The following is a 24,002-nucleotide window of genomic DNA, read 5'->3' on the forward strand; positions in this document are numbered from 1 at the left end:
TGTTTGGTCAGGGATATTTACACAAGTGGCCTGAAGGATCTAATTTTGTAGCTCTTGGTGTTCCTGAGTAGATACTGGTCCTGCTGATGGGTTTAGGAGCTTCTGGAGTCCTGTCCAAGAGTATCTGCTTGTCTCAAGGCATCTCCTCTATGCTCTTGAGACTGTGCTGAGAGACATAGCAAACCTGACAAAGGTATGTACTGATGTGCCATCCTAGGGGAGTTGGATTACTTGTGCAACCTCTAAAGTAGTGACACTGACCCCAGTCAAATACAGAGCTAGTGAAAAAACAGTCAGAAAAGATGGGCTGGAAAATGTCGGTGCCCTCCACCTGCCAAACTGTTCTTGTTTTGGGGTTGTTTCATTGTTGCCCTTCTAGTGCACCTGCTGTTCATTTCATTAACACCAAAGCAGTTAAAACTGAATACCAACCCCCTCTGCTACTAACTATTTAATTAATTTGATACTATACTCTGACTAAAAAGTGTTCCTTTAAGTTTTTGTTTGCTTTGTTTAATCTGACCTTGTCTTGTTTTACCGAAAGTGTAAAATGTTGACCTACTGCACTGTCATTATTTAATAAGAAGTAAAACTCCCGAGCAATAAACTTATTGAGTGTTTACTGGGATTGAATCTCAAGGGAACCCAAGATCATTTTTCCTTAGATTTCTATACCACTGGATTTATTTTTGCAACTAGGGGGCTTGTTTGTTTATTTTTAATTTGTTTTTGATTTGCTCCTGATTAGAATGAATATGAGTTGATCCCTTTGAAAGCCACGGGACAAATTTTGAGCATCAAAGCTGTGCTGAAGCTGATTGTGGAGCCACAGAATTTAGACACTACTTTGATAATATTGAATAAGTTTTATCAAGGATTCACAGCAGGTACTTTTAGCGGCTTGATCAAAACCAATCTGTTGTGATATATTTTGATATTTTAGTTCCAAATGTAATATTTGTGTCTACATCAGCCACATTTACTTCTTTCTTCTAGTCAAATTGAAGGTTTCTAGCCAGAAAGTGGCATTGGCAAAAACCTCCAAGCAGCTGCCACTTAGAAGATGGTCCTTTGATTTGTGGCACTCAGGCTCTTAAACTTCATGTCAGCTCCAGCTAAATGTAATTTTACACTCAACAAGCAGGATGGGTCAGGACCAACACAGTCAAAAAAAGATTGCTCATCTGCAGGTACATACTTTATGTTCCTCAGCAGTCAATCACTCTTTTCTCCCTTCATATCATTTGACTTTGTTTGAGCTGCTTTATTTTTTTGATTTACTTCTTTATTTACTTACCCTGGCCATCTGCAGCCATTCAGACACAACTGATTACTTAATTACTTATTTTACTTTTCATATAAGTCATATGTGTTCTCCATATTTTGTCTTTCCTTTTTTTTTTTTTTTTTTTTTTTTTGTCTGTCCCATTTGGTTCTTTAGCCGTCAGAATTGTTGTCTGAAGACCAACAAGGATACCAAATGGATTTATTTTGCCAAATGGATCATCATGGCATTGCCGTATTGGTCCATTTGATCAAACTTTGTTGTTATTATTTATTTTATTTTCAGTTGTTACAGATGGGACAGACATGACTGGGGGATAGGAAAGGGAGAAAGAAAGAGAGGAAGGAAAAGAAAAACAGAAGGGAAAAGGGACAGTGAGAAAGGGCACTTTCAAAGACAAAGAGAAAGAAAAAAAAAAATCTCCTGGATCACCTGTTGAGAGAAAAAGAAGAGAAGACAAGCAAAAAAAACCAAACAAAAACAAAGCAACATACTAAACACAACACCATCACGTTAATCTAGCTGAGTGTGAACAGCAGTAAATACTAAATATTGAAAGTTGTTGTGCAGCACGCAGGACAGACAGCGCACAAGGTGCTTTGAAGTAGCAGCTAAGAAAGGTGTAGTTTATGTCTCACGAACAGTGAACACCCGTGTGCACACCTGTGTGGATCAACGCGCTTGTATACAAAAGGTTTTCCCATGTAACGGTCTGCTAGAGGGTGTGGAGGCCCATAGCCCGTCCCCCAGGGCATGAAGCAGGCATGGAGGAGATCCAGGCTCCAGACATCCAGAGGACCCAGAGTGCGAGAGCCCAAGGAGCACCACCGGAGGGGCATCCGTGCCACCTTCCTGGGAAGGGCTGAGGAGATCCCCAGACGAGGGGTCACCCAGTAGCCACGGAGCAGAAGCCAGAGGGGCTGCACCGGCGTGCCCGCCGGCTCTGCCGGCAGCCAGCTGTGCCAGAGTGAACCGAGTTGCAGGCCCGAGGCCGGAGGCCCGAGGGCCCCTTTGCCCCGGAAGAGGCCTGACCGGCGACAGGCATCGGGCCCCGCCAAGTAGCCACGGGGAGTGAGCCGGTGCATACCTGAGCGCCCAGCCCCGGACACCAAGAACCACCAATGCACCAACCCCTGAGGGCATCAGTTACCAGCAGGGAGTGTGGTGAGGGGAGATAGGCCTCCACACTTGGAGGGCCTGGGAGTACCCAGGAGGTGGAGTCTAAGACCCGACCTGACATATAGACACAGACAAACAGGCACACACAGACATAAACATGCTTTCCCACCCTCATGCACACATATACAAACACTCAGCACTCACCCAACGTAGGGATAGACATACATAGACATGTACACACAATCATACTCCCCAAACATACTCTATGCCCCGGGTCCAGGTACCCTCGCCCCCAGAGGAAACGGCACCAGACCCAAGAGATGTGACCCTTTCCCCGGGTGGAGGCAAGCAGACCGCCCCAGGCTCCAGCAGCAGCAGGGAGGCCAATCGGACAGCCAACACCTCCTCCCAGCCCCCGCCCCGATGGCTAGTAGAGAATGGGGGTGTGTGAAGACCCCATACCTCCCTCCTCCCGCTCATGTGTAGTGTTGCTGCGTGTTGTTCTAAAGTGCATTTAAAACAAGGGAGGGCATGGTGCTGCTGCCAGAGAGCAGCAGGGGTTAGCATGGCCCCTCCCGAGAACCCTCAATGTCTACATGGATTTAAAATTGAGAGGTGGGCACCGGCGCCATATTTTGTCTTTCCCTTTGAGCATGGTTCGTGACACCATCTGGAGTAATTTATCCATGTTGGCATGTCTCCATTCTGAGGCCTGGCAGTGCACACCTCCCTGCTTTTTCATGTGCATACATGGAAAGCCAGAGGCGGCGAGAGCACCAGCAAGAGCCCGGCACAAAACAGAGCAGCAGTGACAATGGATATCAGGCTGGTTAAAATGGACACAACAGAAAAGGAAGAGCAGGTGGGTTGAAAAGCGGCTTGCAGATGTGCAACAAATGTATACAGGATTTAAAAGCCTAAATAATTTGTCTATATATGATTTGCTCAATAAATGAAATATTATTTTGCTAATAAAAGTTGCACTGAATGATTGGGCTTCCTTGGACATGTGTTAAGTTTTTATTTTTGAAGTACATGTGACATCAAGTAGAAAGTGCAAACACTGGGAAATGTCCCCAAGAACAGTCACCAGTGATTTGCCATCAAAATGATTCAAGACTTGGGTGTAAAAAGAGACTTCTTTGAAGTCCTGGCCAAAAGTGTATCATATGAGACCACTCCTGACTGGCTTTGGCCACGTAACCTTATACTTGTGCCCGTGTGCCAGTCAACTGAACACCAGTCCAAGACTGTATTTAATCACACTGTGTAAAATACAAATGCTCCTTTAGCTACAGCCTCACAGCTTTGTTCAGTTTTTCTGACATATTTTATCTATTTTTTATTTATGCCTTGTTTTGGAAGAGAGTTTGTCATAAATGTTTGACAGCTTGGCTTGGTGTCACCCGTGGATCCTCGGATCCTTCGGCACATCTGATGGTAGTTCCAGGCTGGTCTTTTGCAAAAACACGAATCAAAACAAGTGTCTTTTGTTTGGGCTTTAATAGATCTGGCACAATGAACCAAGGAGGGTAGTTTTGCAGAAGGATTGAGAGTGGGGGTGAGAATCTCTGCTTGCTTGGTGTTTGTGAGTGTGTGAGTGCATGTGTATGTGCAAAAGCACACATACTGTATGTGTGTATTGGCACAGAGAGTCCAAGATCCGCCCTACTTTCAGGCTACTATTTCTTTTGTTAGCATTCAACAAACTTCCCTTGATATGTTGATGGTGGGTCTGTTACTAAGACTCCCAGAAGCTGTACTTGTTGAATGTTAACAAAATAATTGTTGTTTTATCTGTGCTGAAATGATAAGGTGCTCCCATGTTAGCAGGAAGTAGAAACATTAACTCTCAATATGGACAAAAAAGCCAATTATTATGTTTCAGCTCAGCAGGGCAGGGAAGACAGTAACAGTGCTGAATCTGCACAGATGTGGTTATGCAGGGGCACGAATAGAGGAACAGATAATGAAGCTGTATCTTAAAGGGGAATTACACTTTATCCACTACCTTCATGCAATACCAGAGTTCCAGAACACTCTGGTATTGCATGAAGTGGATTCCGTGGAACCAAAAAAAGAGGAAGTTAGCTTTCTGCTAACTACAAAAAACAAGGCTTTTGGCAATTAGTTTCCACTTACCGCTTAGTCAGGGTCATACGGGACTGAGTTCATGTATTCTCCCTGAGCCTGCATGGGCTCTTGGTGAGTACTCTGGCTTCCTCTCACAGTCCAAAGACATGCATGCTATGTTAGTTAGTCTAAATTGGCAATATGTGTGAGAAAAATGGTTGTCTTCTTCCCACTGTGTTAGCCTTGTAATAGACTGGTGACCTGACCAGGGTGTACCCCTCATAGCAGCGCTGATCTGCCGTTCTGTTATGATGAATTTAAAATCCTTTCTTGTAGAAACAGAAAGTCCTGAATGATCAGGCCCATCATATCTTGAGCACCTCATGGTGCCATATCATCACAACTGAGCACTTCACCTTCAGTGTGAAGGCTGTGGTTCCTCGAGTTTCAAACAGTCAGTCTCTCTACTTTTATTAGGATTGTTCTAGAAAACTTCCTTTTTGACAAAGATGGTAGTTAAGCTTGATCATGTGACCCTGAACAATCCCTTAGTTATGCTACTGTAGGTCCAAATTGTTGGGGACTTTTCCATGATATGTTGAGCATTTTGTATCCTCTCTGTTTTTTTCCTTGCTTCCCATGCATTTTCATGCCACTGTTGCATGTCAGTAATAAATAATAATAATAATAATAGTAATGAAATGCATTTATAGATAGTCTTCCATCAAAATGCTTTGCCAAGTGCATAATGTAACAAAATCTAGATCATAACCATACTGAAACACAAACACATCAGAGACACAAAAAGACAATAACACCTAACACAACAGAAGGTAAAACAAACTAATGGGTCTTTAGGGTTTTTTTTTTTTTTAAAAACTTTACTTGAACATATGTCAGGCAGAAGAGTCATCCGGCTCGTATCACCTCCGTAATCTGAACGTCAAATAAAAAAGTGTTTGATTAAAAAACACACCAAGATTTTTTACCTTATTGGTAGCAAGTTGCCACACACAGGTTAGGCGATTTAGTTAGTGCAGGTTTATTTACACGTGTGCTCAGCTTATAGCAATTTGTCTTTTCAGACGTCATCCAATGTTACCCAGGTCATCCATGTTCCAGCTTCTCCACATACACACACCCCGGTCCCTGCATGTTACTGTGTAAAATAGGAGAATCATGATTAGATGATGGCTGACAGATGTAGCCAGCCTCTCCTGGTGCTGCCCCTCAACCCTCTGCTCCACCCCTCCCCTGCAGCTGAGCCAAAACCCCACCCCACTACTACACTACCTTTACAGTGAACCGTGCAGTCTTCAAAAGACAAATAGGTAAGTTTTGTCTTTTGCATTCTGTGTTTTCTCCTGGTTATTGTCCATTGTTTCTCCATGCTCCTCTTTCTGTCTTCTGTTTCCACTCCCTCACTAACCAGTCATAGAAGATTTCTGCCCATCCATGAGGTCTGGTTCTGATGGAAGTCTTTTCCTGTATAAAGGGAGTTTGTTCTCCCCACCAACACCAAGCACTTATTCTCTCTATAACATTGTAGGAGTTTTGCCTTATGATATAAATCACCTCTAGACAACTCTTTTTGTGACTTGGTACTATAAACTGAAAAATATAATAGAAATGACTTGAACTTCATGGTAATCCCATTCTACCACCCTCAGCTGTAAGTGACCTGAAGCAGTGCTTGTGACATTATATACTGTAAGTTGGCATTAATGCTGCTAAACAGCAAAAATAATTCTATACACTTTCTTCCAGGCAAAAAAGTGTTTTAATTTAATCAGATAAATACCCAAACTCAAATAAAATAATGCTATGACTTTTTTTTAACATGTAAGTTGATTTTGCTCATAAATGGATTCTGGTAATGCATGCTGATTGGTCAGTTAAGGATTTGTGATAAAGTGCCCTTTCTTGATGGTATCAAGTTCCAGGTAAAAATTATTTTGCTTGTTAAGTTAAACTAGAAACTGTATGCTTGTGTAAGAAACTGTTTATTGTGGTGATTGAAAGTAACTGCTGTCAGAGGAAATCAAAAATACCTAGACTCTAGGGCCCCCAATCTCATGCGTTGTCTCATTTAAAACTTTTGTAGATGAAATTTCACAGATTTGCTTTGATTTCTTTTAAAATAATTGTTTAAAATATAAAACTTCAATCCAATCGCTGGAATGATGCAGATTACTTTTTTATATTGCTGGAATCTCCCATAATATTGAGAACGTCTACTAGACTGCACCGTAATGTTCTCCTTTCTTGGCTTGAAGGACGTCAAATCTTAATCTCTAAATATGGTTTACTTAACACACATTTGTGGGTCTCACTGTCACATCCGATCCACGATGAACAACCCACCATTTGGGATTCTAGGTCTTAGTCCATTTGGGATGAAAGGGCTTGGATGAAAACTAGCAGACACTTGTCTGCCGTCTTCTGCCACCAGCACTGGCGGATTCTATCACTAAGTCATGTGATTTACTCCCAACTGCCGTACTTTCTTTCAAATCTCCTTTCATCTCCATCTCAGTGATGACAAGAACCACTATTACCTCTTAAAGAGATAGTATTATACAAGAGCACAAGCAGTGATTTGAAGAGATCCTAAATACGTAGTGTAAACATCTGCATGCCATTTGTAAGCTTATGTCTTTAAATGTCCCATCATCCTTTCTAAAAGTCACATTTAATGAAGTGAGCCACAGGCAACGCAATGCACAAGCAACTAAAAGCATCTCCAAAGCTTTTTGCTTGGGATTTTTCAGCACTGATCATTTGTTTAATTGTATAATTGAAATACAGTACAGAAAAGTATTCCACCTTAGGTCTTGTATGGGCAGAAAAGTGCACAGCACAGCAGTTTGACTGGATTTGGGATGCAGTGAGGTGCGTGAGTTGATGTTAGATGTAGACGTCCAACGTTGTTGGCCTAATTATCTAATAAAAGGGGCATAAATGCTTTGAAGTCCTAAATGCAGTTGTCAGTTTCTTTGAAGGCAAATAGTAATTGTCATGTACACTACCTCACAAATCAAATCTTCTACACATGTTTCCTCCTCCCTGAAGTCAAAGCATGCGCTGCCCCTGGTCCACACGCACGCACACACACACACACACACACACACACACACACACACACACACACACACACACACACACACACACACACACACACACACACACAGACTCATGGAAACATACCACAACAACCTTTACAGCAGCCTTGATCTGCTAGCTACACAGGAACTCCTGGATCCTTCTACCCTTTCATGCCCTGCTTCAGTCATCCACATCTGGAGTCAGTCAAAGTCTTGAGGTCCCCAGGGAAAGATTTTGGTGGCCCCCTAAAAAAAGAAGTCCTATTCTGTCACTTCCTTAAAGCCACAAGAGAATAAAAGTGACCAGACACCCATCTTCAGAGATGCATGCACATGTCCTTAGAGCCCTTTAATGCTTTATCCTTTTGGGTGTCTGTACATGCAAAGGGAATTGAAAGCCAACAGCTAATCAAAAACTGGTATCTGTGCTCTTTGAGTGCATTTATATCATGTTTTTCAAAAGACGGTTGTGACAAACACCTGGATGGTGAAACTGCTTCACATTTAGTATCCACAGAAAATAATTTCAAAGATTACCATATTGTTTCCATATCTTCCATATGCACGCAACTGGATGTATATGTCTGTGTAAACAGGTGTGTCACAGGGAGCGCATTCTTCCTTTAGGTACTGATAAAGGCAGGTTTTCCATAACATGATTAAGTCTCCTTCAGGCTACAGATCACTTCTTCCCAGTCATTTGAATAGTGAGCCGGCCCCTCTAGATGTTATCCCGCCCCCCCCTGGAAGTTCAAACTCATGTTAAATGACTTCCTTCTTCCGGTGCAATCTTTTTGACTATGGTGTTGAAAACCAGGTGACTTGGCTTCAGGCGAGGCTTTATAAAGTCACATCCTGCATGCTGGATGAGATCCTGTAGTGTAGCCTGGGTGTCTCAGACTTATGTCTAAGAGGTTTAACAGCGACAGCGAGACCTGGAGGGGCGTGATTGGGAGGAACGGCCTCCCTGATCTGAACCCGAGTGGTGTTTTGTTATTGGACTTCTGTGCAAATCACAGTTTGGCCATAACGAACACCTTGTTCGAACATAAGAGTGTCCATAAGTGCACGTGGCACCAGGATGCTCTAGGCCGCAGGTCGATGATCGATTTTGTAATCGTATCACCAGACCTGCGACCATATGTTCTGGACACTCGGGTAAAGAGAGGGGCTGAGCTGTCAACTGATCACCACCTGGTGGTGAGTTGGATCAGGTGGCGGGGAGGACGCTGGACAGACCCGGTGCACCTAAACGCGTAGTGAGGGTGTGCTGGGAACGTCTAGCAGAGGCCCCAGTCCGCGAGATCTTCAACGCACACCTCCGGCAGAGCTTCAACAACATTCCGAGGGAGACTGGGGACATTGAGTCCGAATGGACCATGTTCAGCGTCTCCATTGCCGAAGCTGCTGCATTGAGCTGCGGCCGCAAGGTGGTTGGTGCCTGCCGTGGTGGTAATCCCCGAACCAAATGGTGGACACCAGAGGTGAAGGGAGCCACCAGGCTGAAGAAGGAGTCCTATCGGGCTTGGTTAGCCTGTGGGACTCCAGAGGCAGCTGACAGGTATCGACAGGCCAAGCGGAATGCGGCTCGGGCAGTGGCTGAAGCAAAAACTCGGGTGTGGGAGGAGTTCGGAGAGGCCATGGAAAAAGACTTTCGGACTGCCTCGAGAGATTCTGGCAAACCGTCAGGCGTCTCAGGAGGGGAAAGCGGTGCTCTACCTGCACTGTGTATAGTGCTGGCGGTGCGCTGCTGACGTCGACTGAGAAAATTGTCAGACGGTGGAAGGAATACTTCGAGGACCTCCTTAATCCCACTGACACGTCTTCCGAGGAGGAAGCAGAGTCTGGGGATGAGGGGAATGACCCGCCAATTTCTGGGGTCGAGGTCACTGAGGCAGTTAAACAACTCCTCGGTGGCAGAGCCCCTGGTGTTGATGAGGTCCGCCCCGAGTTCCTGAAGGCTCTGGACGTTGTAGGGCTGTCCTGGTTGACACGCCTCTACAATGTTGCGTGGAGATCAGGGGCAGTACCCCTGGACTGGCAGACCGGGGTGGTGGTCCCCATCTTTAAGAGGGGAGACCGGAGGGTGTGTTCCAACTACAGGGGGATCACACTCCTCAGCCTCCCTGGGAAAGTCTATGCCAGGGTGCTGGAAAGGAGAGTTCGTCCGTTAGTCGAACCTCGGATACAGGAGGAACAATGCGGTTTCGTCCTGGTTGCGGAACACTGGACCAGCTCTTTATCCTCTCGAGGATACTTGAGGGTGCATGGGAGTTTGCCCAACCAGTCTACATGTGTTTTGTGGACTTGGAGAAGGCATTCGACCGTGTCCCTCGGGTGTCCTGTGGGAGGTGTTGCGGGGTATGGGGTGTCTGGCCCACTGTTACGGGCCATTCGATCCCTATACAACCGTTGCAAGAGTTTGGTTCGCATTGCCGGCAATAAGTCGGACTTGTTTCCGGTGGGTGATGGGCTCCGCCAGGGCTGCCCTTTGTCACCGATTCTGTTCATAATTTTTATGGACAGGATTTCTAGGCGCAGCCAAGTGGCGGAGGGCTTTCACTTGGTGGCCTCAGAATCTCATCTCTGCTTTTTGCGGATGATGTGGTTCTGATGGCTTCATCGGTGGGGGCCTCCAGCTCGCACTGGAACGGTTCGCAGCCGAGTGTGAAGCAGCGGAATGAGGATCAGCACCTCCAAATCTGAGGCCATGGTTCTCAGCCGGAAAAGGGTGGAGTGCCCACTCCGGTCGGGATGAGTTCCTGCCCCAAGTGGAGGAGTTCAAGTATCTCGGGGTCTTGTTCGCGAGTGATGGGAGAAGGGAGCCGGAGATCGACAGACGGATTGGTGCTGCGGCTGCAGTGATGCGGACGCTGCACCGGTCCGTCGTGGTGAAGAGGGAGCTGAGTGTAAAAGCGAAGCTCTCAATTTACCGGTCGATCTACGTCCCGACCCTCACCTATGGCCACGAGCTGTGGGTAGTGACCGAAAGAACGAGATCGCGGGTACAAGCGGCAGAAATGAGCTTCCTCCGAAGGGTGGCTGGCCTCTCCCTTAGAGATAGGGTGAGAAGTTCGGCCATCCGGGAGGGGCTCAGAGTAGAGCCGCTGCTCCTCCACATCGAAAGGAGCCAGTTGAGGTGGTTCGGGCATCTGACAAGGATGCCCCTGGGCGCCTCCTGGGTGAGGTGTTCGGGCATGTCCCACCGGGAGGAGGCCCAGGGCAGACCCAGGACGCGCTGGAGAGATTATATCTCTCGCTGGCCTGGGAACGCCTTGGTGTTCCCCGGATGAGCTGGAGGAGGTGGCTGGGGAGAGGGAGGTCTGGGCTTCTCTGCTTAGGCTGCTGCCCCCGCGACCCGACTTCGGATAAAGCGGATGAGGATGAGGATGAGGATGAGGATGAGGTTTAACAGTTCATGCCTCAGAGATTAGTCAGTGCTTACAATTAGGACGATTCCCGCTCAAAGTGTATGTTTCAAGCCAGTTTAGAAGCTACTTACTCCCCTTAAAAATGAAAGCTTTACGCAGGATGCTTAAATGAATACATAACTTTATTTAAATAAATGCTTTGTCATAACAAAAAAAAGACAAAGGTTAAAAGAGTACATAAATTACAAGTTGAATAAATATTACACAGTGATATTCACTTTAATAATTTGAGCTTTTTTGTCTTTTTTTTCTTATTTGTCTTATGTAGCTCCAAATACTGACCATTTTATTTCCTGCTATCCTCCTGCCACCGATGGGTCGATTTCACAAGCCAGTGAACACCAAATTACGAAAACCAATTGTATCGTCTCATTACATCCGAAAAGTGTTATGTATTCAGAAATAAAAGCTGTACTGTAGTTACTGTACTACTGAAGTATGTGAATAGAAGTTCAAACCAAGTAGGAGATAAGAAACCTGAGGAAGCTGCTACTCGCAAACAGGAATCCTGAATTCCAACCTGCAATTGAAATGAAAGAGATAACTGGAACGCTGATATTTGCCAAGTTCCAATCTCAGATATTTAAACTGATTGCAGTATTTCATTCCTCGGATTTCCATGACTCCCAGTTATTGTCCTGCTAACTGTATCTAACGTCATGCAATTGGTGACCCCACATCGGGGAAGTGGCTAGGCCCTGATCATGACCACTGCCCATGGCGCTCACTCTTCCTCTTCCCTGTCTCCTCTGTCTCTATCTCAGCTGTCATCTCTGTGCAATAGGCCATGAAAACATCTCTAGCTGTGTTACTTTCGATCTACTTTTCCCTAAAAGATGCTGCTGTATTGGAGGTCCCAGGCATGGGCTTCACAGCCCCTGTCAACAAATATTACCTCAAAGCACCACCTCTGAAAGGTAAGCACAAGATAACACAACATTTAGCTTTTTTAACTTTTTGTTGTTCTTGCTGTTAAACTAACTTCATGATACCACATCTCAGGATGTTGCCGTGTGTCAATATCAATAGTGAGTAACTGAAATAAGTGCAAGCTGCTTATTTTCGAAAGTGGTAGTGGGGATTTGGTGTTAGAAGTGGGGCAAGGAGCCTTGACAATGTATTCCCAACTGGAAGCCATTTAGGATGCGCACATCTGCAGAAGCATTAAAAAAAGCCCTAAAACACGATTTACTTCCAAACATCCTTTGGCTTCCCCTCTCTGGCAATCATATACATTGGCATTCACATGAAAAAGCATGAATCTTAGCTTAATGGTTGTCAAAGAGAAGAAGGAGGTTTAACGGACTGCAGTTCCTCACACATCATTTTTGTCCAGAACTACCCCGAGGCGGAGATTACAAATGGATTTGCAACATATTGTCGACACCATTTCAAAGGACCTACCACATTCACTGTTCTTCTCTTAATCAGAACCTCTATTGTCGTATCAAGTATCTGAAAATTGCCCCGTATGATATCCATGTCACTTTCACGTCAGTATTTAAATGTCTTTGCATATAGGAAGGCACTGTGACTTGCACACAGAGAGAGCGACTCTATTAAAGACCCTGTTATAACCTGTAACCTTTTTGTTTGGATCATGCCCCACTCAGATAAAGGTAGATAACCTCTGCATGGAGGCATGTAAGCAGAAGGATTTCAGATTGTTAGCTTTTTTGACTTCCCTGTAGTCGACCTACAAGAATTCTTTTAAATTCTTTACAGGCTATTTTTTTCCCCCCAAGCACAATTACATTGTTCTCATATTTTGTTTCTACAGGAAAAACAAACATTCAGTAACTATATTTAAAAGTAATGTAATACACCATGGTTACACTGTAGTAGCAGTACTGAGGGGAAACCACTTGATAAAGAAACATGGCTCAAAAGTGGGTGGTCTTTACTTCACTGAAGGCAAAGAAAACAGCACAAACAAAACCATACAAAACTACACTTCACACAAATGGATCAGAGAAGCGGCCGGCCCGACTGGGAAGCTGGATTGCATGCACTCAAGATCGAAGTCAGACTTGAGTCAGACTTAAGCTGAAAACGTTTAGTTCACCAGTAGAGCCAGCGGTGCTCTCTAAGCTCTGTGTCGCCCTGCATGGCAATGTCTGTTCAAATAGGCACAGTTGGCATATCAGGCTAGCTACATTGTCAAAGAGCCACATACATAGATTCATCTGTGATGGTCTACTTGTTTTTTTTTTGTTTTTTTTGTTTTTCCAAGATACGCTTTTACATTAAGAGAAGGCCAGTCCCGAGACCACTTCAAGCTCTAGCAATACTTGTGACAAAATCAGAAAAAAAAACAAAAAGAAAAAGGAAAAAAAAGGACATTCTTTTTTGTAATAGGCTCACTCCGTCATATACCAACATACATACCACACATTCGAACTGTACACATGCACGCGTCCATGCACGCATCATTTTGTGATTTTTTACACATATCCAAGCAGGTTCCTCTATTCATAAGTGCTCTGACAGAACCCAGATAGAGTCAACTGTTACAGCATATCCCTATCTCTTCTTTGTTTTTTTCTTTTGGAGAACAGATAAAAACAAATTACTCTGGCCAATCGTCAGCTCCACAGTGGCATCATGTTCCACGGCCTAAAACTGATCTGTTTTCAAACAATATGCCTGATGCTGTTTCTCTTTTTTTCTTCTTTACAATTGTTTTAATTTCACCTCACACAAACCCACAGCTTCTATAAAAATATATCCATTAGTTGCATATATTTTCATGGATCTGCAGCCAAGGGACCAGGCTCATAGAAGGGCGGTCCCGTGATCATAATAGTCAATGGATCTACGTAGTACATCTTCTGGGACTTTGACCCTCATTTAGAGAAGAGTGCTTGGTCAACTGAAAAGAAAGGAAAAAAAAATACAGGTGTCTTTTTTCAGCCTGTTGTTTTGCGATTGGATTTTTTTCTTCTTTTTTTAAGTTGAAAAAACAAATCTTGAAGTGAACGTAGGGCGGAGCATACAGGTGTGATTCAGAGAGGAGGCGTGGGCCCTGGGTCACGTGGTGGTTAAGGGTTGGGGGATGGGGGAGGTCAAAATGGCCCTCCCAGTTTCACTCATTGTTATTGCTGCTGCTCTCCAAGTCTTTACACTGAATATCACCTCCGCTGTAGTCTGTGCCGGGGAGCTGAACGCCGTACTTGTCAACACACCAGCAGATGCCTCGTTTGCGGCCACGAGATGGCTTGCACTGTGGAGAAGAAAACAGTGAGTTAATCCAGCAAGGTCCCATGTTAACAGGCCTACATTTAAATGAGCTATTTTCCAACTATGTGACAACCACAAAGTGGTGATTTTTCTTAGTAACTCTGAATTATGGGGGAGAATTACATTTTAGCAAGGATAAACTGCATTTTTAGAGCTGGTTACTGCCTTGAGTTATTGTGAATGATAGTTAGCTCTCTGCTAGCTTCCAGCACTGCTAATTGGAGTCACTGTATTTGACTTCTTTGGTTTAGGATGTTCATGTCCTTTGGAGCATTTTTGATGTCGTTAATCCCATTTGAGAGGTCTGTGCACTGCTTTTTGTAAGTGAACTATTTGTTAGTTATTTAGCTCTAATTAACAGACATCTGTATCTGTTTGGTAGAATGATGCAGTATTTGGAGGCAGCTTGCTAACCTGGATTTACCACTATCATCATAACAATGTTTTATTTGCATTTCCTGGGGATATAGGCTAGTAGCTTGAGTGAATTCTCAAAGGGCTAAAGCTAACAGCTAGCAAGCAAGTCCACTGATTGCTGTCATTCCACTGAAATAACTGTGTTTACTGGAAATTATGCAGGTTTAAATGTTGGTCAAATGCTCGCTCAAAGGGTGGCGTAAGGCTATATAAGGTTTAAAGAATCAAGGCTCACCTGTTTGCGTTTGAAGAATCCTTTTCTGTCACAGTTGGGAAGGTACAAAGACAGCGCCATTACACGAGAAGTATCCTTCATTCCCTGAATGATCCCGTCCAGTTTTCTCCTGCATGGACCCTTTAGAGAAATGCAGCACAGGATTATTAACCAAACAACTACCAGTTGTATGTTGAGATATACATATACATATATTTCAAAGAATACATCTTTGAAATATATGCCCTGATGCCCTGATTTTTCATGTGTTTTTTTTACTCCGCAAAAAACCACATGAAACTCTGCACATGGAATACTTACAAATTCAGGCTCATGCTTGTCAATGGGCAGAGGTGAGTAATCAATGGTTGAGCCAATGGTGCGCTGCTTGCCTTGCTTCCTCTTCTGCTCCTTGCGCACTGCAAGGACTTTCTTGCTGTTCACAATCTCTTTGGGATAGAGTGGTGGTGGTCTAACCCCGCCGGTACTCTGTGTGGTTCTGGTGTCCTCGTGTTCTCGGGACTCGCGATCTGCACCACAAAAAACAGCAACAACAGAAAGAGGTTACTTTTTTTTTTATTACATTTTTATGCGCATCCAGCAAGTGTAACTGGAATTCTCTTAAGTTAAAGTGTCTTGATGCATGCTCAATCATCCAGGTAAGGAAATCCCAAAAAGCTGATTCTGTTCATTTGGACGTAGCGTAATATGCTCGTCTTTTACGTTAAAGTTCAGAGAAGTCAGAAAATTTGGGGAGCTCAGTGGTAGCATTGTTATTACTGGATTTTTTAGTTAAAGAATCAAAAAAATAAACTCATATTTGGATCTTTAAAATACCTAATTTAGCTTTTATATGCTATATACACAGAGAGTAAGAGAAGGAGAAGCAACTAAATGTCGAACAAAGTTCCTTCTCACTTTTATCTCGTATTCATTTCTCGTATCATTTCATGGTAGTTGTTTTAACTGGAACTTTAAACATTTCTGTGGAGATAATGCCCTATCAATGACATTAATAACATATTAATGTACAATATTAACAGTGATATGAGATTTGTATTTGCAATGTTTAACAAACAGAAAAAAAATCAAAGTTTAGGATATTATTTTGCATTATTGTATAGTCATCTGCATAAATGATCACATCTGCCTGTCAGTCCTTTCCACATACAAACAATAACAGCTGGGTGCTTTTCCCAGAGTTTGTGCCAACTGTTGTTTAACATTTGTGTAGGGAGGAGAGAAGGCTGCAGCTCTGGCCAACAGCTGATGAACTCCTACTGGTAAGAGCTTAGTTTTAAATCATCTTTTCTCACCCAACCCCACTTATCAAAGGCCCTTTGCTCTATTTATAACTGGGAAAGTTTGAAATCCTGCATTCATGTTTGAGCTCAGGGCTATCTGTGAGGGAAAAAGACACAAAATATGTAGAAAAATATGCACAACATTTTTGCTCAACAGTCTGCCAACAACACATTGTCTCATAAGTTTAAAAGTGAGACATGCCGCTCTTCACACATGAATCCAGACACACTGATATTTATGAGCATAAAGACCTCTACTAATTGGGAAGCCTGGATCACGTGTTGCATGGAAAAAACTGCTAACATGTTATCTGGGCTAACTGCAACCGGGCCTGAGGCCCCTGTGTGTAGTAACTTTATAGCGACGTGTCCCACATTAAACTGATTCAAATGTCAAGCTCAGGAAAATCCAGTTGCACCACGGACTCATATAAATGCTTGTACATTTGTGTCACATTGTATGCACTCCTTAGATGTAATTCCAGCTCCCCCAGGGGGCACTGTAGTCTCAGAGATCTGAAAGTCCCTTCTGACAGGATATTTACAGGTTGAGGTCCTTTATCCTTAACCCAAACCCTCCCCTCCCCCTATTCCTATCTTTGGGGCTCAGCCTCTTAAGCCTGGACCCCCAGCCAGAGGTTCTTTGAGGCCACAGAAAGAAGCCCTCCACTTCCCCCCTCTTGGCTTAGCTGTACCATAAGTACTGAGTTATTGTGGGGACTTTGCCAGGCTCCAAATGGCTGAAGCCATGGTGCCAGTGGATGACCCTGGTTATATTTATCTGACAAGGAAACCCGCCGTGGTGCACGAGGCCAGGCGCACTGAACCAAAGAGGAATGTTGGCTGCAAACTATATCGCCAACTGCTGCTGGAAGACAAATCAACTTCCATACATGAATATGTTACTTATGAATATAACAATATGTTAGAAATGTGGCTTAACAAGTTGCCATGACTCTGACTGGCCTCTTGATAGAGAGCCAGCCTGGAGAAAGGCGCTGAGACGTAACAAGGATACGAGCTCAGAGAAACTGATGTTCAAAGAGCCTGACACAGCATGAGTGTCTGGGAGTCTTGGGGAGGGGAGGGGGAGGTGGGGGCTGGAGGCAGGGTGATTACCAGAATTGGGTCTTTGGCTTCTGCGCTGCACTGCCGTCTCTTTGAAATTAATCTCACAACTCATGACTTGGCAGGCCTCAGTTTGTGTTTAGATATGTCCTTGTGTCTCCCCGCTCAGACTAAGGGGCTATTGCGTGCTATAAATAAACACGTCAAACAAGCATTCTCATGTACACCGTGCATGTGACCACTTTGGAAAACCTTTTTATTTCTGCTGTACAGTCTAATACTTTCTCAGGGCGCTTAATTAAAATGCCACATATCTGGCAATAAAATATCCTGGTGAAAATAAGCGCTGTGTTTTTTTTTTTTTTAAACGTGCATTCTTGTTTCATGTGTAATTTCATTGGGGCATATAAATGGTCGAAGTCGGTCGCTTTGAGAACATGCCTGTCTGGAGAGAATACAGTTAACAATGCGGGACAGATGAAGGTTTTTAAAAAAATTCATGCAGCTTTCGAAAAGACAATGGTGCCTGACTTCCATGCTTGCGCTCCAAAAAATAAAAAATAAAAAAATCACAAAAATTCATCTTTTCTGATGTGGCCTCTTAGGCTCCGCCACAAAAACTCAGTTTTTCCATGCTAAGGGTACCCAGCTTGTAAAGGAGGCTTAGAGGGTCTGTGTTTAACTCCTGAAAGTCGGCCAAGATGCTGGACGGGGGCCAAGTGAGCCAAGTCATGTGCATCTCTTCCATTCAGCCGAGCCCAAAGCCGTGCTGCTATCGCTTCTCCCTCTGCTCCAGCTAAAGATTTCATTAGGGCAAGAGGAGTGGAGTAGCCAAAGGAGGTGCACCTGATACTCCTCTGTTTAAAAATTAACATCTGCACACAATTATGCTTCATGAATATCCCAAGTTTCTTATGGGCACAAGTCCAAGAATGAAAGATAAGCTACCCCTTCTTTTGATTTTTCTCTCCACTGGGTCTTTAAGACTGTAACAACATCGTTTAGAGAAAAAAACAAAACAGGACAATGGATTCTCCCACCTTCCATTGGATTTCCCAACATTACACCACGTTTGTTACGTCTTGCCTTTGATAACGTCAGTCTGTGCCCTGCATCTGAAATTACATCTTTACAAGATGTAAGAGAGCGGTGAATAGAGGTGCTGTTTAATCTCATCTGGGGGTAGGACAAGATAATTGTGGGGATAAATGAACCTAAGGGCATCTGTTATATAAAGCACAACGTTAGTAAGCCATCCCTCTGTGTCACACTGCCTCCGCTACTTAATATTTGAAAGCAAGGGCACGGCCCAATAACCCCGCAGTTTCTAGAGCAGAAAAGGAGGTGTGAACAAGCCAAGAGGGATTGTGGGAGTCGCTAAGGAGTGTGTGCAGCAGCATAAAAGTTATCTGATGAGAAAAGGAAATGGGTCCAAATTATGGCAAAGTTGCCAGTGCCAGAGCTCTTTTGTGGCAAAAGAGTTTTCAGATAAAATGAAGAGTTCATTTCAGTGGCAAAAAGGAATGAAATGGCACGAATAGCCATTTGAGTTTTCATTAAGAGGTTTTGATCCAAAAAGGCCAACAAGATACATCCTCTGCACATGACATGACAGATGCGCAGTGGTTTCATGAGAAGGATTAAGAGACTGATGACTGAAAAAGGCTCACTTCCAAACCAGCTGGAACAGTGAGAAAATCTGGACTTTATCAAATATTCTGTCCAGGATTTTTTTTTTTTTTTTTTACCACAAGTGCAAGTGAATTATGTTTTGACCTGCATGTCCTGTTGTTTCACTGGGATTTCTGTTGTTCGGCCTTGTGCACGCTCTCAATCAGCTTCTGAATATGCAGGAAATAACACTTCCCATGGTATTGTGCACACAGAATATGTTCATTGCAATCAAAAAGTTTCCTGCTTTTCTGAATGCATGGTATAAATAGCAGCAAGAACAATTCAAGGATTATAAATTGCAAAACAGGGCCTATGAGAGGATGCAAAAGCTTTCAAAGAAGGAAATGCTGCTATAGGTAAGCAAACTTCCTGACCTGTTTACAGCTTCCGTGACGCTAAACGTTCAGTTTTATGTTGCAGAGAATTCGAAAAGTAAATTATTAGAGTAAGGCGCATGGCTGCTCTACTCTGCATTGCTAATTTTGGTCTGAGGTCTCATCCCATATCTGAATTTGGTTTTCAACAAGCCACATGGACAGACGCAACCTCTTTTTGGGTCACCATTACCACAACACAATTGCTGGGTGTGACGACGTTCTGACTCCCCAGTGGCAGAAGAAGCTATTTTGGCGAGCTTCGAGCGCTGTAGAGTGGATGTACTGTATAGGAGAACGAGGGGGGGAAAAGAAGTCCACAGTGGGTGAGAAGCTAGCTGCTTCTTCAAGTCAAAACTGAGAATCAGTCATCGTACAGTTTAAGGAATCACTACATGGTCATTAAGGAGAATGGAGCCAAACTTTTTAGAAGGTTGTTGTAATACTCACTTTAAATAATCCTCTATAAGGACAATAATATGATTTTTGGTCTAGAATGTAACCAGGTGTTGGAGTGAGATTATAATATCCAGATCAGGCCTAAACACATGTGACATCATCATAAAATCCTGCACTACAGTGAGAGTTGATTTCTTTCACAACCGTTGCCACCGGCAGATTAGGTGTCAGTGACCGGTAAGCTGTACAAATACCACTGTAAAATTTTATTGGGAGAATTCAAGCAAGCGTGCCAAAGAGGGTATTTGCTTGCCAGCAACAATTCCAGTGGTGTTGACTCTCAATCTGTACCTGGAAAAAAAAACTCAGTAGTATCAGTGTCTCATCCAAGAAATCACTTCGCTATCTTTTGCCACGAATTGCGAGCTTTTCAAGTGGTCATGTGATATCTTTGGAAAATGATCTTTCCAATAACTCTGCCTAGCACCTGCAGCACATGAGCTGCAGCATGGTAAGCTTTCACTGCACTGTCTCAGATGTTCAAGGTGAGATGGATGGAGAGCCGCATACAGTCTTTCCTTTGGCATGAGCCCGTCATGAAGCTGTGAGGCAGCTTTAGTCACTCGTGACCGGAGCTATTTCTAACGTGGCATGCCTTTATGCAACGTACACAGTAGACAGAGTACGGTGGCTGGTTGTCATTAGTCTACAGTTGGAGACAGTCAGCGTTTGCATCATTTTCTCAGCTACAGCCGAATAACCCGCCGTGCCAGGAACGATGTGAACGTGGAAAAAGCAGATGGTAATGCTCATGAATTGAATAGCATTCTAAAATTATGCGACAACAAGTGTCACTGAGGCTGAAACTGTCTGGCAGTGGCTGAAAACTGCATCTACACACATTAAGGACCTGGGCAAATGTAAAAGTATTAAAGTTGTCAGTAAAGGCAGCAGGTTTTCTGTTGCTAGGCTAATAAGGAGCATAGTATTTCTGTCCATGTGTGAGAAGAGTATTCTGGTTTTGGAACCACTCCCTAATCATCTTTTGTTTCTTGGCAAAGAGCAATCTGTTAAAACATAAGGCCTTTTCAGAAGCTTGAAGGACAGGAGGCCTGCTGCCATGAAGTCATATCTCTTGGCAAGCTTTCTGGGGTCTTATTCACTCACAGGGGGCTAACAAAGTCTAAGTGCCCCGGGAGCACATACCACCTTCTGTGCCTTACAATCAAAGCCACTCCTGGGATCACAGTGCAAGAGCAAAACGTGAATTAATGCACTGCTGGGACATGAACCCAGACGTAGAGTGATGGCCAGGATTCTTGTTCTTTAAAAGGGAGGGGGGAGCGGGGGACTAGAGGATAGCAAAGATTCCTCCCCACCATTGTTTGACTGTCCCAGTCAGTATTTAGTGGGCCGCAGCTCTCGTGGCCTCACGAGTGCGGTGGACACTTGAGCTCCTCCTCTCTGTGTCTCTGTGTTTGCCTTGCTCAGCTGGTACAGCGCGCAGACAGCTGCAACCCCACACGACAGGAAACCAGAAGCTCACCTCATGAGCTCCCGTCCGCAGAGCTGTTTGACAGAAGGCTCTTCAGAGGAAAGAGCGTGCCGGAGGCATTCTGCTGAATCATTGCGCTGTGACTGAGAGCCCTGCAATGAATGCACCGCCCGGGGCAGGAAAAGATGCTCCAGTTACCTCCATGGACCAACACAGAAGCCAGGTTTTGCGTGTGTGTCGGCGCAAACCAAAGTGAGACAAAACTGCCTGAGGTGTCATCACATGCAATACACACCCAGAGACCCACACTGCCCCACCCAAGTATATGTGGCAGCAAATACACACACACTTGAAAAACAAACACAAACGACTACATCATTTCACATACTGCCTGAAGCTTTACAAAACCTGTGATTGGCTGAGTGTTTTGGAACGGCAGTCATAGATGGACCCATAGAAGAGAGATGAGGGGTTGCTCACAGGGTGGACATAACCTCATGACTCCATCAACAGTATAAATGAGCCCAGTCGTAGCCTATTTTACAGAGCGAGGCTTGTAGCCAAAACCTTTGTGGTTTCCACCTACTTATCTAGTTGTTGACAAGCTGCTAAAACTCTGAGTGAAGGTGGACCTGTCTGCTCCCCTCAGAAATATCTTAAATCATTCAAGACTGTTGGCCCAGCTCTCCTTCTCCCTCCCTCTCTCTCTCTTTCTGTCTGTCTATATCGGTCTTTCTCTCTTTTCTCTCACGCACACAGATTTAGTGGTAATCCGACTCGAAACACCACCCATAGGGGTAGCCTGCAGCCCCAAATCTGCCTAAATTCTGCTTTAAAGAGATCCAAAGTTTATAGAGTGGCAGCTCATTTCGTCTCATACAGTAGAAGCCTTTTCTTTGTTCGTGGATCGATTTCACAGTTTAAGCAGTTGGACGGGAAAGGCGCAAAACAGAGAACAGCTCTGGCGTGTGGATGGAAAATCGAGGGCTTTGACAGACACTTGTTAGAGCTGGATGTTAAAGGAGGCTGAAGCATGAACCCTATTTTCATCTGAATATTACTTACATAGAATAAACCAACATTCAGTCCACGGCCACCTTTCGTGCGTGCGTCAAGAGACGCGTGAAAACTGTTTCAAAAAGACTGTAAGCCTGTAAAGATTTTAAAGCGGGGACTGTCTGGATCATTGTCAACCACTTTCGGGTTTCGCTAAACCGCAGTCTGACAGCCACTGCCCCGCACTGCAGGCGCAGCTCAGCCGGGACACGCCATGTGCGTTCACCACAGCTAAGAGTCGATCCCGCAGCAGATTAACCGGCACCGGGCGACACGAGCGGAGTGTTTGTTCACGCCGTGTTATTATTGTGGAGATTGAGCCCTTTAAAACTTCTGTGTTACAGCTAGATGCTCAGCCTGACACCAGAAGGAGCATGTGTGCTCTGCGCAGAGAGCCGGAATGAGCTCCTACAGTCAGTTGATTCAAAGCGATGGATAAAAGTTAATCAGATGCCACCTCAAACCATCTGTCAAACAAACGCGTCGGTTCCGGCTGCTGGCGCTCCACGGCTCTGCGCTTCTTTTGCATGGAAGAGAACTATTTCGGGTGGTCTAAGTGAGGAGGGAAGAACTTGGGAAAAGGGGTTGAATTTCATTTAAGAGGGAGATTTTTGCATTTAATAAAACAGAGCAGGCTACTGTGCTGCCTTTTGGTTGGTCCCTCAGGCTGCAGGAGCCCTTCTCAGAGTAACACACGCTGCATCCCGGCGTGGGACAAGATGTCAACAAACATTGATAAACAGAGGAGAGCGAACACCCAGGGGGTCCCGATGCAGACGAGAAGTTACATTTCTCACACATTTTAAACCCACGTTCGCTCCCAAGCATGCATTCAGTCACCCAGCAGTGCGCGTCTTACCTATGGGCGGGTGGGCAGGTTTGTATCCTTTCTCGTTGGTGCACAGTCCCCTGCCGTGGAGAAGGGCGTGCAGGGGTTTCTCCTCCCCGCTCCTCGGCAGGCAGCGGAGGCCCTGGCCGCACGTCCCGGTGTAAACCCCGCACGCCTGTCCCTCAGACAGTGCGCACGTTAGGCAGCAGCCGCAGCCCGGCTCCTTGACCAGCTGGCAGCCGACCGGCACCGGAGGACACATGGACAGCGCCTTCTGGTCACAAGGCTCGCACGGAACGTATGAGCCCAAGCACCCGGACAGCCCCAAGATAAATGTCACCAGGAGGCAAAAACTCAGAAACATTGTTGGCGTTCTCTTCAGCTATAGCTTAACCTCAATGCGAAGAGGAGGGGAAAAGTAGCCTGGTCTAATGAACACAATGCCCCAGTCAGATAATCCGATTTTTACAGTTAAAGCCAAGAGTCTTTATCCAAGAGTGTTGCTATCTATAAAAACATTAATGGTAAGCTTTTTTCTGTGAACGCTGCAGAAGGACTTTAAAGGACCAATTAAAAGTACGTGCGCTATTTTTCCCCCCCGAAATGTTGTCCTCTGCTGGAGCAAAGTAATTCTGCGCACAAAATCTCTTCCCCCGTCTGTTTGGACTCCGGTACTTTCTCCACCACAAGTTTCTTGAGCAGACTGATCAACTTGAGAGCAGCCTTGCCTTTTAAAAAACAGCCCAAACCCCTAACTATGAATACGCTAAACAGCAGGGAGGGGAGGCGCACTTGTTCCACAGTTTGGCACGCGGCCAAACTTTTTTTTCAGGAGCAGGAGGATCGCTCTTTCACCCTGAAGGCTGAGCTGATGCCGAGGTGCAAGAGGCAAAAGGCAACAGCAGCCCTCATCAAAACAT

At 44.7% G+C, this 24,002-nt stretch overlaps 1 protein-coding gene across 1 annotated transcript; it reads right to left on the reverse strand.

Annotated features, from left to right (window-relative positions):
* Positions 1-11,116: 11,116 nt before the first annotated feature.
* On the reverse strand, positions 11,117-23,446 carry LOC116334060 (insulin-like growth factor-binding protein 5). Its single transcript, XM_031757369.2, has 4 exons — positions 23,113-23,446; positions 15,205-15,413; positions 14,905-15,024; positions 11,117-14,235 (listed from the first exon to the last, which is right to left on the reverse strand). Exons 1-4 carry the CDS (start codon positions 23,444-23,446, stop codon positions 14,098-14,100), a joined length of 801 nt encoding a protein of 266 aa, XP_031613229.1. The 3' UTR covers positions 11,117-14,097.
* Positions 23,447-24,002: the final 556 nt, after the last annotated feature.

The sequence above is a fragment of the Oreochromis aureus genome, linkage group 16 (assembly GCF_013358895.1).
Source record: "Oreochromis aureus strain Israel breed Guangdong linkage group 16, ZZ_aureus, whole genome shotgun sequence".
NCBI classification, from domain to species: Eukaryota; Metazoa; Chordata; class Actinopteri; order Cichliformes; family Cichlidae; genus Oreochromis; species Oreochromis aureus.